This window comes from Urocampus carinirostris, chromosome 9 (genome assembly GCF_059441175.1).
Source record: "Urocampus carinirostris isolate Australia breed hairy pipefish chromosome 9, RoL_Ucar_1.0, whole genome shotgun sequence".
NCBI lineage: Eukaryota > Metazoa > Chordata > Actinopteri > Syngnathiformes > Syngnathidae > Urocampus > Urocampus carinirostris.
Genome location: NC_142357.1, coordinates 25605767 through 25620048, shown reverse-complemented (window position 1 = coordinate 25620048; position 14282 = coordinate 25605767). Strand labels below are relative to the sequence as shown.

The following is a 14282-nucleotide window of genomic DNA, read 5'->3' as shown; positions in this document are numbered from 1 at the left end:
TTACTCAAAATGAAGATGTTTATTGAATAGTAATGCAGAAAAGCACATAATGCAAATGTGGGTCTGACTTAAAGAGCCTAAAATATGGCTTTTGGGCAATTTATTCCATATTAACTGTGGACAATTCTTTGTACGGTGGACCTGGGAACCCTGAAGACCCGTGACACCACACGGTAGGACAGAGCGTGGGCCAGCCAGTACACGTAGATCAGGACCTCCAGCCATGGCCCTGTTCCCTCTTTAGCAGCTCCTGCAGGGCCCACATAACCTTCTTGCTCAACCTTAAGTCCTGAATGAGTTCTGACTCCACATTCAACCATAAGCACAGGATGGGAACATTCCTGTCCAACCTGTCCATGCTTATGGGACAGCCACTCTGGAACACAATAGAAAACAAACATTTTAGACATAAATGTGGGCATAGAAAAGAAAAAGACCGCTTTAACTGTGATGTAAGCATCATGAAAAAATGTTGAAATTTTTTTGGTTTGAACAAATTTATTGACACTAATAACAAAAAAAAACAATCATGACAATCACAACAGCAATCAAGCACATTCACAATATTATATTCCAATATGATGTTATTAACAGCAAACACAATGTGAGGGTTTGAACAACCCTTCTCGAAAATCCTATTTGCAATCAAGCATATTCACAATTTCATTATATGATATCTTTGTTAGTGTCAATAGATCTGTCCAAGCCAAAGTCGATTGTCTTTTTTGGTCTGAACAAATCCCTTGACACCAACAACAGAAAACAATCATGACCAAACAACAGCAATCAAGCACCTTTTTTATATCCAATGACAACTCTTTTGAATTAAATTCCTTATGAACTAAGGTTTTTGGGTCGTACAGGGAAGTTTGGTGACGATATTATGTCAGCTTAAGGGTCAGGTGGACTGTTCTTGTGTTTGTTTACTTTTCGTCATGTCACACATTCAAGACCCCTACTATGTGTCATAAAATGGCATTAAGATACTAATAAGTAGATTGCCATTTATGTCTACACAAACATAGGGTATTATGTGAACGTGCATTGTATGTTTACTCTTACTGTATTTGACCGAACGGGTCATTTTTTTACTGAGTGTACGTACCTTGTAAAGGTGAATCAGCACTACATAGCGCCGAAGCTGTCTTCAGTATAGCACATTTCTCCTCCGTTGATTGGAGACACGGAAAAGATGATGAGCTTTCAGGCAATCGGTAATAACACAGCTGTAGCGGGCATTTTTAACGTTGCACGAAATCTCCAACTGACACACTACTGAACACGCCTCAGGTTGAGACTCGAGTTGTTTACATGTGACGTAGGCCTATACGTCACTAAGGTCTACAGCCAATTAATATTACCGCCATCTCCTGGACAGGGGTGGAACCTTGCAAGTCTTGTCCAAACCTTTTCCACTTTGCACTCGACTCGATGAGGGCACTCCTCTATCGAGGGACCTCACTGGAGGGTTCTCGGGGCCGAGTGAGAGAAATGGGATTGGGCCTAAATCTTCAAAGCTTGTAACAAAAGAATTTACAGATTCTGAAAATCTGAAAGAAAACGGTTATAAAAACCGACGTTTGTTCTGCATTAATTTATTTTCAGATTTGGTTTTCAGGCACACAGTCTGGTCAACAGTCAAGCTTTTTTTGTAGCGAAATACACACACGTTTTACTTGAATCTTACTGAGGCGAGTTAGACTCCGTTTCGTTCAACTTACCTAGAGTTCCTTTTAAATGTTCGTGCGTCACCAATCTACCGCCATGATAACCTAAGGTCTCCTTTGCAAATTTTTTATTTGCCCTATCCAGGCTAAAATGCTCTGAAACCTTAGATGTTTGATGTCGATGCTGTAAATTCTGTATGTTACCACTCAAGACAGAGACGCTATTGCGCATGAGCAACTCTCAGCAGAGATTATATTCATGTAAAGATGACTCCCTCTGTTGGAAAATGTGTCTGGCAGTGACAATAGTCGACAGCGGGATTAATTGTCGACTTTTTCTATAATCGATTTTTGTTGACATCACCGACTAATTGTTGCAGCCATAATGCTAACGCAAACACTTTTTCCATATACCGTATTTTCCGCACTATAAGGCGCACCGGGTTATAGGGCGCACCCCCCAAAAATAGTTTTTGGTCCTATATTTTTCATACATAAGGCGCACCGGATTATAAGGCGCTACAATGGGAACGTCGACAAAACAGTCAGATAGTTCAGTCAAACTTATTACCCCCTTAACATTCCGAAAGCTTGCAAAGAAGCAAATACGTGTCTCAGACATGTACGGAAACAGTGTCTGTACGATGTCACCAATCACTCAAATGCATCGTTCCAAACATCATTTCTTAGTTTCCATTTTATTTTTTGCTGGCAACTGTGTGGATAGCAAAGTAAGAATTTTATTGTGCAGGGAAACGGGGTTCTTTACTGTGCATATGACAATAAACACTTTGAATTGAATTTAGTTTAAAAATAGACTCATCACAGAAACATCCAGATCGTTCTAAAACAAGATACCGGGAAAATATAAATCCGCATAGCTCAAGTTCTCTTGCAGCCATCACGTTCAATAATGATATGTAACCATGGTCTTTTTACAACCGTGAGTGTAGTAAATCCAGGAGAGTAAAATATTTACAAATACAGAATAGTAAAAAATGTTTTCTCTATGCCGTAGTGCAACCCAACGTGTGATTCACATTCATCTTTTTTGGCCAATTGCAGGCTTTGTTTCGCCCCTTTAGCCTATGCGACCCTGTAAATGATAAAAAGGATCCGCCCCCTTACCCTCCAAATAACTTTAGCCAATAGTGACTGATTCAAATGATGATTGACACATTGGTTAGGAAATGAAATGCCGGTATATAAATTCCAGCATACAACGCGGACTACTTCGCCTTCGGGGGAAAATCTAGTCGGCGGCTGCTTGCCTTAGTTGCAAGACTTTGCGACTTAATATTGATCCTTATATAAGGCGCACTGTATTATAAGGCACATGGTCAGCTTTTGAAAAAAAATAAAAGCTTTTAGGTGTGCCTTATAGTGCGGAAAATACGGTACTTGCTACTTAGACAACTGTTGCTTTTTTAAACAAATACATAAATAAGGATTATAGGCCTTTATCTATTTAGTCAGGATGAACTACGTTCTGGAGAATATTCCGCGATACCAAGGTGCTAAATGTCAGCCGCGCTGTCACATCGGAGCCGCTAACAGCAATAACGATGGCAGCTCAGCCATGTGTCACATTGCACAGATGGGAGAGCGCCATAGTCAACGTGTGTGAACCTACTTTGGCTTTAGCATGCATCCCCGGAGAAGTGGCCTATGGGAGGCTTGAGTGCTTCTCTTTTCACAGTTCTCCTCCAGCAGGCTTAGCCGCTGAGGAAATCACGATGCCCATCCCCCCAGTGGATTATTTCTAAGCCCCCCTCCCCAATACTCCCACGACCAGGCATCCTCAAACACATGTATTCATTACAGCAGATTTGAAATGCGGCGGGTGGAGAACGTGGCTGCAGGCGGCATGGTTTTTTTTTTTGTCCGCTTCCTTTTTTGCTTTTCTTTATTCGCTCCACTTTGAAATACTCGGACCAACACCTACACGTGTACCCACGCGTAATTGCACAAATGCAACGCGGGCGGTGCTCAAGCCACTGCACCTTTGTCACATGTTGACGTTTCAATGTTGGAGAAGGTATATGGTACATGACTTTTTTGCATGAGCGCGGCTTCGGAAAGGATTGGCTTTTTTTTATTGTTCCTTGGCAGGGTTACTTAAAAATAGTATAGTGGTTCCTGTTTATACGAGCGCCTCTAAAACCAAACAGTTTTATGTTCGAGGTTTTTTTTTGGAACAATATGTTGCTTACTATTGGAAGGAAAATCCAGTTCACAAGGAAAATCTAGTACACGAGCAGTCCCAGAGGCTACCACTGGAGTCTGCTCACCGCCATCGCCCGGCCCAGTTTGCGTATGCACGTCCAACTATCAGGCACCCGATTCCGTTCTTTTGTCTGATCACAACTTTTTAATGAATCTTTACAGCATTTTCTGTTTGTGACTTTTTGCAACCTTAGCCATGAGTTCCGGAACGAGAAACGGTAAGGTGTTTGAGAAAAAAGGGAATTATGAAAATGAAATGAAGCAAGAAATAATGGAAAAAGATTAGTGCAGTGTTTGTGAGGGTGTCCAAACGAGTACCATCGGGAAGCAGCAAGTGCCAAACACAAAGCAGCAGAAGAATTTGTTCAGTGCTTCGCTGCAATAATTTCCGACGAAGGTTATATTCCTGTAGCAAAGAAACAGTTTTTGTCTACAAAGGAGATTAAAGTGTTGCTGGCTAAGTGGGAGGGAGGAAGTTGCTGCTTTCGTTTAAAAGGGGCAACTGGTTGTCCAACAGCTTAATGACACTTGCTTTATGCATTCCCGTAACATTTTGTAGGGAAAGCAGAGACTTGGATATGTTTCTTTTCAAACGAGTTATAGAATCTGAGAGCTAAAAGCAAAACAAAGTGATGAATTAAAACTCGAACAGGAAAAAAAAAGTGCTGTAAAAGGTTTTGTGTCTTCGGCTTCATTTAAAGTTACAGTAACTTTAATTTTAAGTGTACAGTAATTGCTTACCTATCCTCAAAAGTTGTGCGGCATCACTCAATTCCGCCTTACCCCACTCCCGCACCATACACACACCTTTGTTAGGCCGACTTCCTCCATGGTAATTGCACATAATGAACTCGCTTTTATTTTGTTGGAATCTCTTTCATCTTATTATCAAATGGATTTTAGTGACCTGGAGAATGTGTTTAGCCATTAAGGCTTTACTTTGATGCTTTTGGGAGGTTGGGAACAGGCCAATTAGTTTTCAATTATTTTATATTGGGAAAATTTACTCGATACACGAGCAATCCGAGCTATGAGCACGACCGTGGAATGAATAAGGCTATTATAAAGAAGTACTGCTGTAATCTGTTATAATTACTAATAATTTCATTTTAAAAATAATTCAGTTAACCCTCTGATTACTGACACCAAAAACTAGCGTGGTTCTTTGAAAGTAACTTTCTAGTTACAAATTAAAAAATACTTGCATAGAAGCGGACCCTTTAAACCTGCTTTAAAACTAACTCATAATAAAAGAAAGAAAAGAAAAGTTGAACATCCACCAGTGGGAGCAGTGAACCCTTCATATTTCTTTACTTGACAACAAAGACTTAGCCGAGACACTCCATATCCATTGTTTCTCCGGGCTTCAAACCACTCGAAGATTTCTTTCTTAATTTCCGAGTACTGTCCAAAATGTTTTCTTCTTTTCTCCGGGCATTGTCTATCGCAAAATCGCTTCATTTTACAAATGAAAAGACCAAAATTCAGCGCACTTTTACTATATATTATATGCTCACGTTTGCCTCATTGATTTTCCATTGTTCTGTTGTTTCTGTATAAGCCACACCCCCCTCTCTTCATGCGCTGCCTACCACTCGCTACTGGTGACACACAACCAAATATGCACAGATGAACTGACTCCCTGATTTCAGTATTTCATTTTATAGCTGTAAATTCAGCTTAGATGTGCGTATGTGCGATAGAATAGAATATCTCCATAAGGAGAAATTCACTACTCTCTGTGCTTGAGATGGGGCCTCTAAAACTGTAATTAGGTGTATTTTGTAGGTAAACATAACCACTGTAGAAAAGTTGGCTGGTCAATTAATTATTTTAACCAAAACTTTATTGGCCAATTACACTAAAGATCCGAGTTCATTTCTCGTCCTTCCTTTTTGGAGCACCACATTTGTTTTTCAGATAATTATGTCAGGGAAACAGAATGAAAAACTTTTTCAATCTCATAGATTCAAGGATTGGGCTACATAGCAATATTAAGTGAATTATTCTTTAATATATTTTTGATAGTTCTATATACTTGTGTCAAGACACACACACTCTTGGATCTATGGGGTTTTCTTTTTCTAGAAAGTTGATCACCACATGAACAAAGAGAACAAAATGAAACACAAAGATAGTTTGGGATTTTGGCTTTTCGTATCATTAATGTGTAAGGCTATTACTCCAAAACATATTAAATTATCGATTTTGCAGTCCATGAAAATGATCAATTATCCTTCTAAAGGAAAAATATCTAGGTACACAAATGAATGAACTTGGTGGTGTTAAAACGTTCAACTTATTTAGAGGACCGGGAATTATTTCATAGTATGTCAGAAATGATATATTATTTGCCCCTGCACCAAAAAGGTTTGCTGTGAAATCTTTTCTTGGTTTACATCACGGGACTCAAAACGTATCTTGTTCGAAGAGTTTGTTGAGATGAATGGTGTAGCAGTAGAGACCGACCTTCTGCTTCCAAGCCGGGCTGCATGGCGTTTGCCTTCTGGAGAACAAAGTCAAACAAGTGCGCCCCCCCCTTTTCAGGAGTGGATCAGGGGGGGTGGGCCTTGGCTGGAAATCTTGTGCTGAGCAGTGCGCGTGCCGGAGAAAGCGTTTGGAGCCTGCATGTTGGTTTTATAGGTGAGAGGCGTGAGTGTGACTTCCATTACGGAGTTTAGTTACTCCCTGTAAGGATTGTTCTGTGGCAAAAGAAGTTGGCTGAGGGCATCGACTCTTTAGTAACCTTCAGGGATCGTGGGGAATATGTGACAACGTAAATGAAGCAAGAGTACTCAATAACATACCTGTCAACCTGTACGTTTTTGCCGTACAAAGTACGTTTATTATGCATTTTAAGACGTGTACGACGTACAAGGAAATCTGTACGGAAAAACGCGAATTTGTCAATTGTGGGTACCATCCGGTATACAACGACTATAGCAAGACGGCAAATCAATCAAGTGAAACGAGTTCGCCGCGGTAGCCTCTATCTCGGTATCGTTTTTTTTCGTTGCAAACGAAGCAAGCGGTTTGATGCTACTGTGCGCATGCGTCTGTCGCCTGGGGATTTCCCATCATGCACATTCCGTGGTAGTTGTGTAGTGAAAGGAAGTCCGTCTCTTTTTAGAGAACCGGCTTTTCGGCTCAACTCATTAAAGAGAGCTCTTAAAGGGCTCACTTGCTTTGATGCATTATATTACGAATTATTATCTTGTATAAAGAAGTTAAAAAAAAATGAAGTATAAAAGGAGAAAATTAAAAAGGACAGGTTTGTGGTTAACATGTTAAACTGCATAAATAAAGACGTTTGAAAAAAAAGTATGGTGTAAGATTATTTTGTAAGGGAAAATACGACAGTTTGTAAGGGCATGGAGCCGTGGAGGTTGACAGGTATGCAATAATCAGTTGACAGTGATTTATAAAATAGCAGAGTAACGTAGCAACACATCAACTAGTGCTAAAGTAGAGTTACCAAATGTTTTTAGTCACATACCACAGTGCTCGTGATCGAGAACAGTAATTGCGTTCTTCGAACGTGTCTCTCTGTAATATGTTAGTCCCAACACTGCATATAGTACGTGACTTTTTTGCCTGAGCACAGCTCTCGGGCGGATTAACGGGATTTTTTTTATACTTCCTTGGCTAGCTTGTGACGTAAGATTTTAATATAATGTGATTGTGTGCACAGCATGCATGCGGCGCTGTCATTACTGCTTAGCATGTTCTTGCGGAGAGCTATCAGGAAGGTATGCCTGCAAAATGTCACAAAATTCCTCCAGTCCAGTTGAATCGTGATAAGCGCAGTGGGATATTATTTTTCTGGGAAAACACTGGGGAGAAAAATAATTTAAACTTGGAAAAATGATATTATCTATCAAAATATCTGATTTAAATATATTGTATTCCAGCCAGAAATGTTGACAGTGTGTATGCAAAGCTTGTTTCATGAAGCGATACTAACTCATGCGTTCAAGCGGGATAAAGTAAAAGGGAAAATCAACTTGAAAATTTTACACTGGAAAAAATTTAAACGCTTGGCTCAAAACATTAGTCAGTAAATTATTATTTTATTAGTTTAAAAAATGTTAAATGGCATCTTTGGTAAAAAAAAAGCCACAAATCATTCACAGTCAATATCTAATTTTAATAAATTAAATGACATGTTATTTTATTTCTAATTTTTCAAAAAATGAGAGAAAAATGTTTAAAATAAGAAAAATCTGCCATTATAAACAACTTTGCTTGTTCCACGAGATTCTGAATTGAATGACGATAAGGGCAATGTGGGAAGTAATTTGATGATTTTGAACTGAATGAAGTTAACAGCATTGTGGGAAGTAGTTTGGTTGTTCTGGATAAATATACATATACGCATGGCTGCACGTAATCGATATGTTTGTCACATGTTGTGGAATGCTTTGTGATTCTATCTGCAACCTCAGTGAAACTGTTTGAATCTAGGCTCAATACACACTTCTATTCTATAGCTTATGAATGACCTATATTTCATGATGTCAATACCTGTGTACCAAATTCACTTTAATACTTTTCAGTTCGTGCAATATCCTGGATCCACAAGGTCATTTTTTTTTTGTCGAAATCTAAATAACGACCACTATAAAATCCATTATCAATTCATTTCCGAAACTACTTGTTTTGTTATGAATTAATTTTACATAAATGTTTGGGAAGTGGCTAGGCCCCCTGTTTTAGGAATTACGATTACTTTTGTCTTTACCGTTATTGATAACCCCATAGTGAACATTGTTTACAATGAGATTAGACTTGGCACTTGTTTAAGGCTTGTATACGTAATCTGCATTGTTTTGTACTAAAACATTAACATTTCATAAAATATTGTGCTCTCTAAAGATAAATAAAGTGTAGTTTAACTTACTTTTGGAAGATGAGCTTCAACAGTTAGGCAACTTCCTCCTTCGTGGTAAAAAGTAGCCAAAATGGAGCATCCCGACCAATTTCTCAACCGCATCAAGCTTTCTTATTCCACTTTCATTTCAAAAGAAACGGCTCGCATCTTCTTTACACTTTACACCAACCATATTGAATGGATGCAGGAGATATTAAACAATAAAAATGTCAAAGTTCTTAGCGCGCTGGTGATACAGTATACAGACACTGCCTAACCCTCGCGACCCTACTGAGGATAAGCGTTGCAGATAATGGATGGATGCATGGATGGATGCTTATTGGTGGATATTTGGTTGTGTGTCACCAATAGAAAATGGTAGGCAGTGTGTGGCGACGGGGGTATGGCTAATACAGGCACAAGAAACTAAAGGAAAATTTATGTTTGAACAGAATTTATGTTTAAAATATGCAGAATTTTGGTCTTTTCATCTCTCCAAATTGTTTTTCAAGACACCGGGCCAGGAAAAAAAAAAGAAACCGGATTGGACAGAAATAGAGAAGAAGATCTCCTACGAGTTTGAAATCCAGAGTACAGTAATATATCAAAATATGGCAGGGCATAGCTCCCAAAATTTGGTGTGTTGCCTTCACTATTGACAAAACACACCAAGCGACATTCAATTTCCTTGTTCGGACCTATTTGGTATTTCCACGGGACGGGCATGTTCAGAGTTATCTCGAGAATGTTTTAAGCTGACGTGCAAGCATTCACACAGAATTGACAAATGTTCCTCTCATGAAAAATGTCTCACTCGGCTTGCGCGAGAGATTCTTTCACCTCTTCGTTGAATAGCTTGCACACACAGAACGACAGTCGTCCTCCATTCTCTTTGTCTTGTTTCATTTTTTTTCTCCCCCCGTGAGTGATTTTCCTGTCTCTTCTTCCCCCCCTCCTTCTTTTACTAAGAGACAAAGCATCCCTTTTATTTTTTATCTGCATGATGTACTTTCTCTATTGGGCAAAGCAAACAATAAGTGCTATTATGGTGTTATTGTTTGACTCGGCATAGGGCAAAACACATTCATTATCTATAATCTTGCATGACGGAGACGTAATTTCAGTGATTATCTCCCCTTGTTGTAGTTTCTTCTACAGTGTTATCGTAGCAACGATCTTATTTTCGATACAGCGTTTTAATGAAAACCGAGGCAAATCATAATTGCTGATACTTGGATTTTTCAGAGCTCAAATGTGTTTTTATATCGGACCGCACACAAATTGAACTCCTTTTAAAAGAGGGAAAAGGGATTTGATAAGTGGGTTCTGTTGAACAAGCGAACTATTACCAATATAAAACGTTTTTTTTTCTGTTTGTGCTTTTCTTATTTCTATATCAAGTCATGTTTATTTGTATAGCCCTTAATCACAAGGGCTGCACAGACCACAGACATTATTGCAAACTACAGACTATCCCATGATCTAAAACCTACATGAGGGCAAGGAAAAACTCAAAAACCTCAACATGAGAAAAATGAAGAAACCTTGAGAAGGGACCACACATGAGGTAATCCCCCTTCCAGGATGACCAGGCTGCAATGGATGTTGCAATAACAACACAAAATATAGGTCATTTATAAACTATAGAATAGAAGTGTGTGTTAAGCCTAGATTTCAACAGTTCCACTCGGGTTGCAGATTGAATCTCAGAGGGCAGAGTATTCCTTAGCACCAAGGCCTGAATGGAGAACGTTCTCCAACTAGCGGTTCTCTTCTTGGCTTTTGGGATCACTAGTAGACCAGTATTTTCAGAGCGAAGGCTCCGGACTGGAACATAGGGGGAATTAAATCTGAAAATATGAGGGAGCAAGTCCATGCATGATTTTGTATGCTACCAACAGAACCTTCAAATCACATCTTAAGTTAACAGGGAGCCAATGCAGGTTAGCTAAAATCTGTGTCATCAAACATTCTTGTCTTAGTTAAAAGCCTCGCAGCAGCATTTTGTACCAGCTTAAGGCTCTTGATTTTGGACTTCGGGAGACCGGAGAGTAGTGCATTACAGTAATCGAGACGGGAGGTGACAAACACATGAATTATAATCTTCGCATCCGACTGAGACAGCAAAGGACGAATTTTAGCAATGTTGAGAAGATGGAAAAAAGCTGTTCTAGTAATATTCTTAACGTGTGTTTAGAAGGATGGATCGGGGTCAAATGTGATACCTACATTTTTGACTGAGTCACTCTGGGTGATATTAAATTTATCAATGTTCAGAGCAGTTTTTGAGAACAAGTCATGGCATTTAGTTGGACCAATAACTAACATATCGGTCTTTTCAGAGTTAAGGCGCAAGAAGTTGAGTGACATCCGTTATTTTATCTCAGTGAGGCAGGCCTCCAAATTTCCACAGTTTAATGTGGCAGATTCCTCCATTAGAAGATATAGTTCAGTGTCATCTGCGTAGCAATGAATTTTATTTTTGTCACTTTTCTATTTTTTTTCCATCCATTTTTCAAGCACATTTATTTATATTCATTCAAAAAGTTTTCCTTTGTTTGTTCCTTTGTTTATTTTATTAGTGCATTAATTTAGTTTTTGAATTGATTCATTCATTGATTTTATATTTTGTATTGATTCTGTTTTTTTTGTGTATTTATTTTGTATTTTTTCCTATTTTTTACTAATTCGTTCTTTAGTAACTCTTTTCTTTTGTTTTGAGTTTTACCTTGTCCTCATGTTGGTTTTAGATCAGGAGATGGTGTAATGATAGTCTGTAGTTTGCAATAGTCTGTACAGTTCTATGAGACTCCTCGTGATTTAGGGCTATATAAATAAACATGAATTGACATGACTTGACTATTTTCTATTTGTTTTCTTTTTTATTTTGTGTTTTGTATTTATGGATCTTCTATTTTGTAACTATTTTGGATTTATTTTTTCTATGTATTCATGTATTTCTTTATTCATGATTTATTTCTGATTTATTGTGGTAACTATTTTGGGCATTTTCGTTTATTTTCATTTACAATTTGTTCACCTCATTTTGTATTTTGTACCAAATTCTTTTTTTATATGTCATTTTCTTTATTTTCAGTTTTTATTTTTATTTATTTTTGTATTTGTTTATTTTCTATTTGTATTTGTTTTAGTTTATGTTTTAGTTTATATTATCTTTAAATCTTTCCATTTAGTTATTTTTCATCTGTATGTAATTATCTTTCCTTACTTAATTATTTTTGGTGATTGCTTATTGAATTTTATTTTTATTTTAAAATACATTTCTCCTGAGTTTACAAAATCCTGTTAAGGGGTATTGTGTTTTATTTATGGCCTGTGACTAGTAAGAAAAAAAAACAATTAAAAAAAAATATTGCTTTAAGTAATAAGCAAAATATACATTAACTAGCATATAAACGTGATTTAAAAAAAACAAAAAACTTATAGGTCAAATTTCTTTAAATTTATGTTACGTAACATCAAGCTCACCTAGAGGAAGCTGGCATATCTAACAAATTTTGACTATGGGTATCTTGTAAATGGATTGGGCAAAAAAATGAAAAGAAAAATTGTGCTTTTTGGTCACTTTGAGTCTCTGTAGTGTTTTTTCTTTCTTGAGATTCCAGATGACAAATGCACCATTTTTCCCCCCAGCCTTTCACAAGGTTTTGGGTTTTCGGGGGGTACCCATAGCAGCAAGAAGGTCGAAAACGATGTCAGCTACCTGTAGGTGAGCCTCGTTTTAAGTAAATTGATTTTTTTTTTAAATGTTATTTATGCAGGGAGAAAACGCTGTCCTATAAAGTCAGCTTCATTGCTTCAGATCAAGTCAAACTTTGATTGCTTTGCACCATAAACATGCCAATGGCAGACTTTATGATGCAAAAAGAAAAACAACAGAGATGTCCCCAAATGAGCTTTCTATTTTGAAGTAAACTATATTTCTTTCCCACCAGGCGGCTCAACAGTGCTCCCCAAGGCCAAGACAACTTCAGATTTCCGCCCTCTCCCTGAAGCGGCCCCGTCTGAAATCAAAGCCGAAACCGAGGCCAAAATCGAGGCCGAAACAGAAGCCGAAGCCGGCACCCACCCCGCCCACGACGCCGTCACCGTCAACATTCGAACCCGAAGCCTCCCGGAAAGCAGCATCGTCCCAATTCCGGACGTACCCCAACCCCGACCTTTTAACTCTCCTCCTCCCCCTCCTCCTCCCCTCTCCCCCGAACTTCCTTCTCCTCCGTCGCTTCCCCCGGGAAGCCCCGAGATCCCCCCCGAGCTCCCTCCTCCGCCCCCTGTCGTTTCGACAGAGACGCCGCCACTCTCCCCTAAACCTTCACCTACACCCAGCCCACCTACATCCACGTCCTCCCCTAAGACTCCCCGACGCCCTGGCGAACTCCACCTGAAGACGCTGCCCCGGGTTTTCCCCCGGGAGAACGGGGGGCCCCCTACCTTGGTAAGTGAGGAAGAGGAGGAGAGGAAGATGCTAGAGGAGGACCTGAAGAAATGCATCGATGACTTCAGAAAGATCCGCGTGCCCAAAGTGTTTCCCGATCGCAAGAGGCACTGGCAAAGTGACTTGCTCAAGAAGTACAACGCGTAGGACGCTCTCGTCCCGTTTTTTGTATCGCCGATTCGTAGAAACTGTGTTTTTTTTTCATGGTGCTCGTATCCGCTTTGTGGTAACACTCTCTCGCAAGCCCATTTCAGCAAGGCGGTACACCGATTCGCAGAGCTAGCTCGCATGTTAGCAAGACGTACGATTTTAATTTCCTTCTTGGTTCTTAGTGATATCTGCTTGTCTTCATCTGTTATCAATAAATATTAAAGCACTGATTCAAAGATTTTTTTTCTCAATCGCCATAATCAGTGGCAGGCCCTGCATTTCACACCTTGGCCTTCAGTGGAACTACGTCTGAAACAAGTCAAGTCAAGTCATTTTTATTTGTATAGCCCTTAATCACAAAGAGTCTCAAAGGGCTTCACAGGTTATTACACAGACTATTTTTTCAGATTATTATTACACCATCCCCTGACCTGGAACCAACATGAGGGCAAGGAAAAACTCAAAAACCTCAACATGAGGAAAATGAAGAAACCTTGAGAAGGGACCGCACATGTGGCATTCCCCTTTCAGGATTACCAGACAGCAAAGGATGTTACAATCACAAATAATACACAGATATTGTCCAAGAAAATTATAGGTTATTCATATGCTATAGAGTAGAAGTGTGTTTTAAGCTTAGATTTAAACATTTCCACTGAGGTTGGAGAACGGATCTCAGGGGATAGAGCATTCCACAGCACCGGTACCCGCCTGGAGAACGCTCTCGAACCAGTGGAACACTTCTTGGCTCTTGGGATCACCAGGAGACCGGCGCTCTCAGAACGAAGGCTTCGGACCGGAACATAGGGGGAAATCAGATCTGAAAGATATGAGGGAGCAAGTCCATGTATGATTTTGTACAATACTAAGAGAACCTTGAAATCACATGTTAGGCTAACAGGGAGCCAATGCA

General features: G+C 39.2%; 1 protein-coding gene and 1 long non-coding RNA gene across 2 annotated transcripts in view; one reads left to right on the top strand and one right to left on the bottom strand.

Annotated features, from left to right (window-relative positions):
• Positions 1-1505, bottom strand: LOC148359912 (uncharacterized). The gene is made up of 2 exons (XR_015851256.1): positions 1106-1505; positions 1-376 (listed from the first exon to the last, which is right to left on the bottom strand). It is a non-coding gene; the product is annotated as an uncharacterized LOC148359912 (long non-coding RNA).
• Positions 1-13599, top strand: part of LOC148359911 (BTB/POZ domain-containing protein KCTD12-like) — a 46312-nt gene extending 32713 nt beyond the window's left edge. Inside the window, exon 2 of the mRNA XM_088343348.1 lies at positions 12720-13599. Coding sequence (XP_088199474.1) covers positions 12720-13366 — 647 coding nt within the window. The 3' untranslated portion in view covers positions 13367-13599. The remainder of the gene's footprint in view (positions 1-12719) is intronic.
• The last annotated feature ends 683 nt before the right edge of the window (positions 13600-14282 follow it).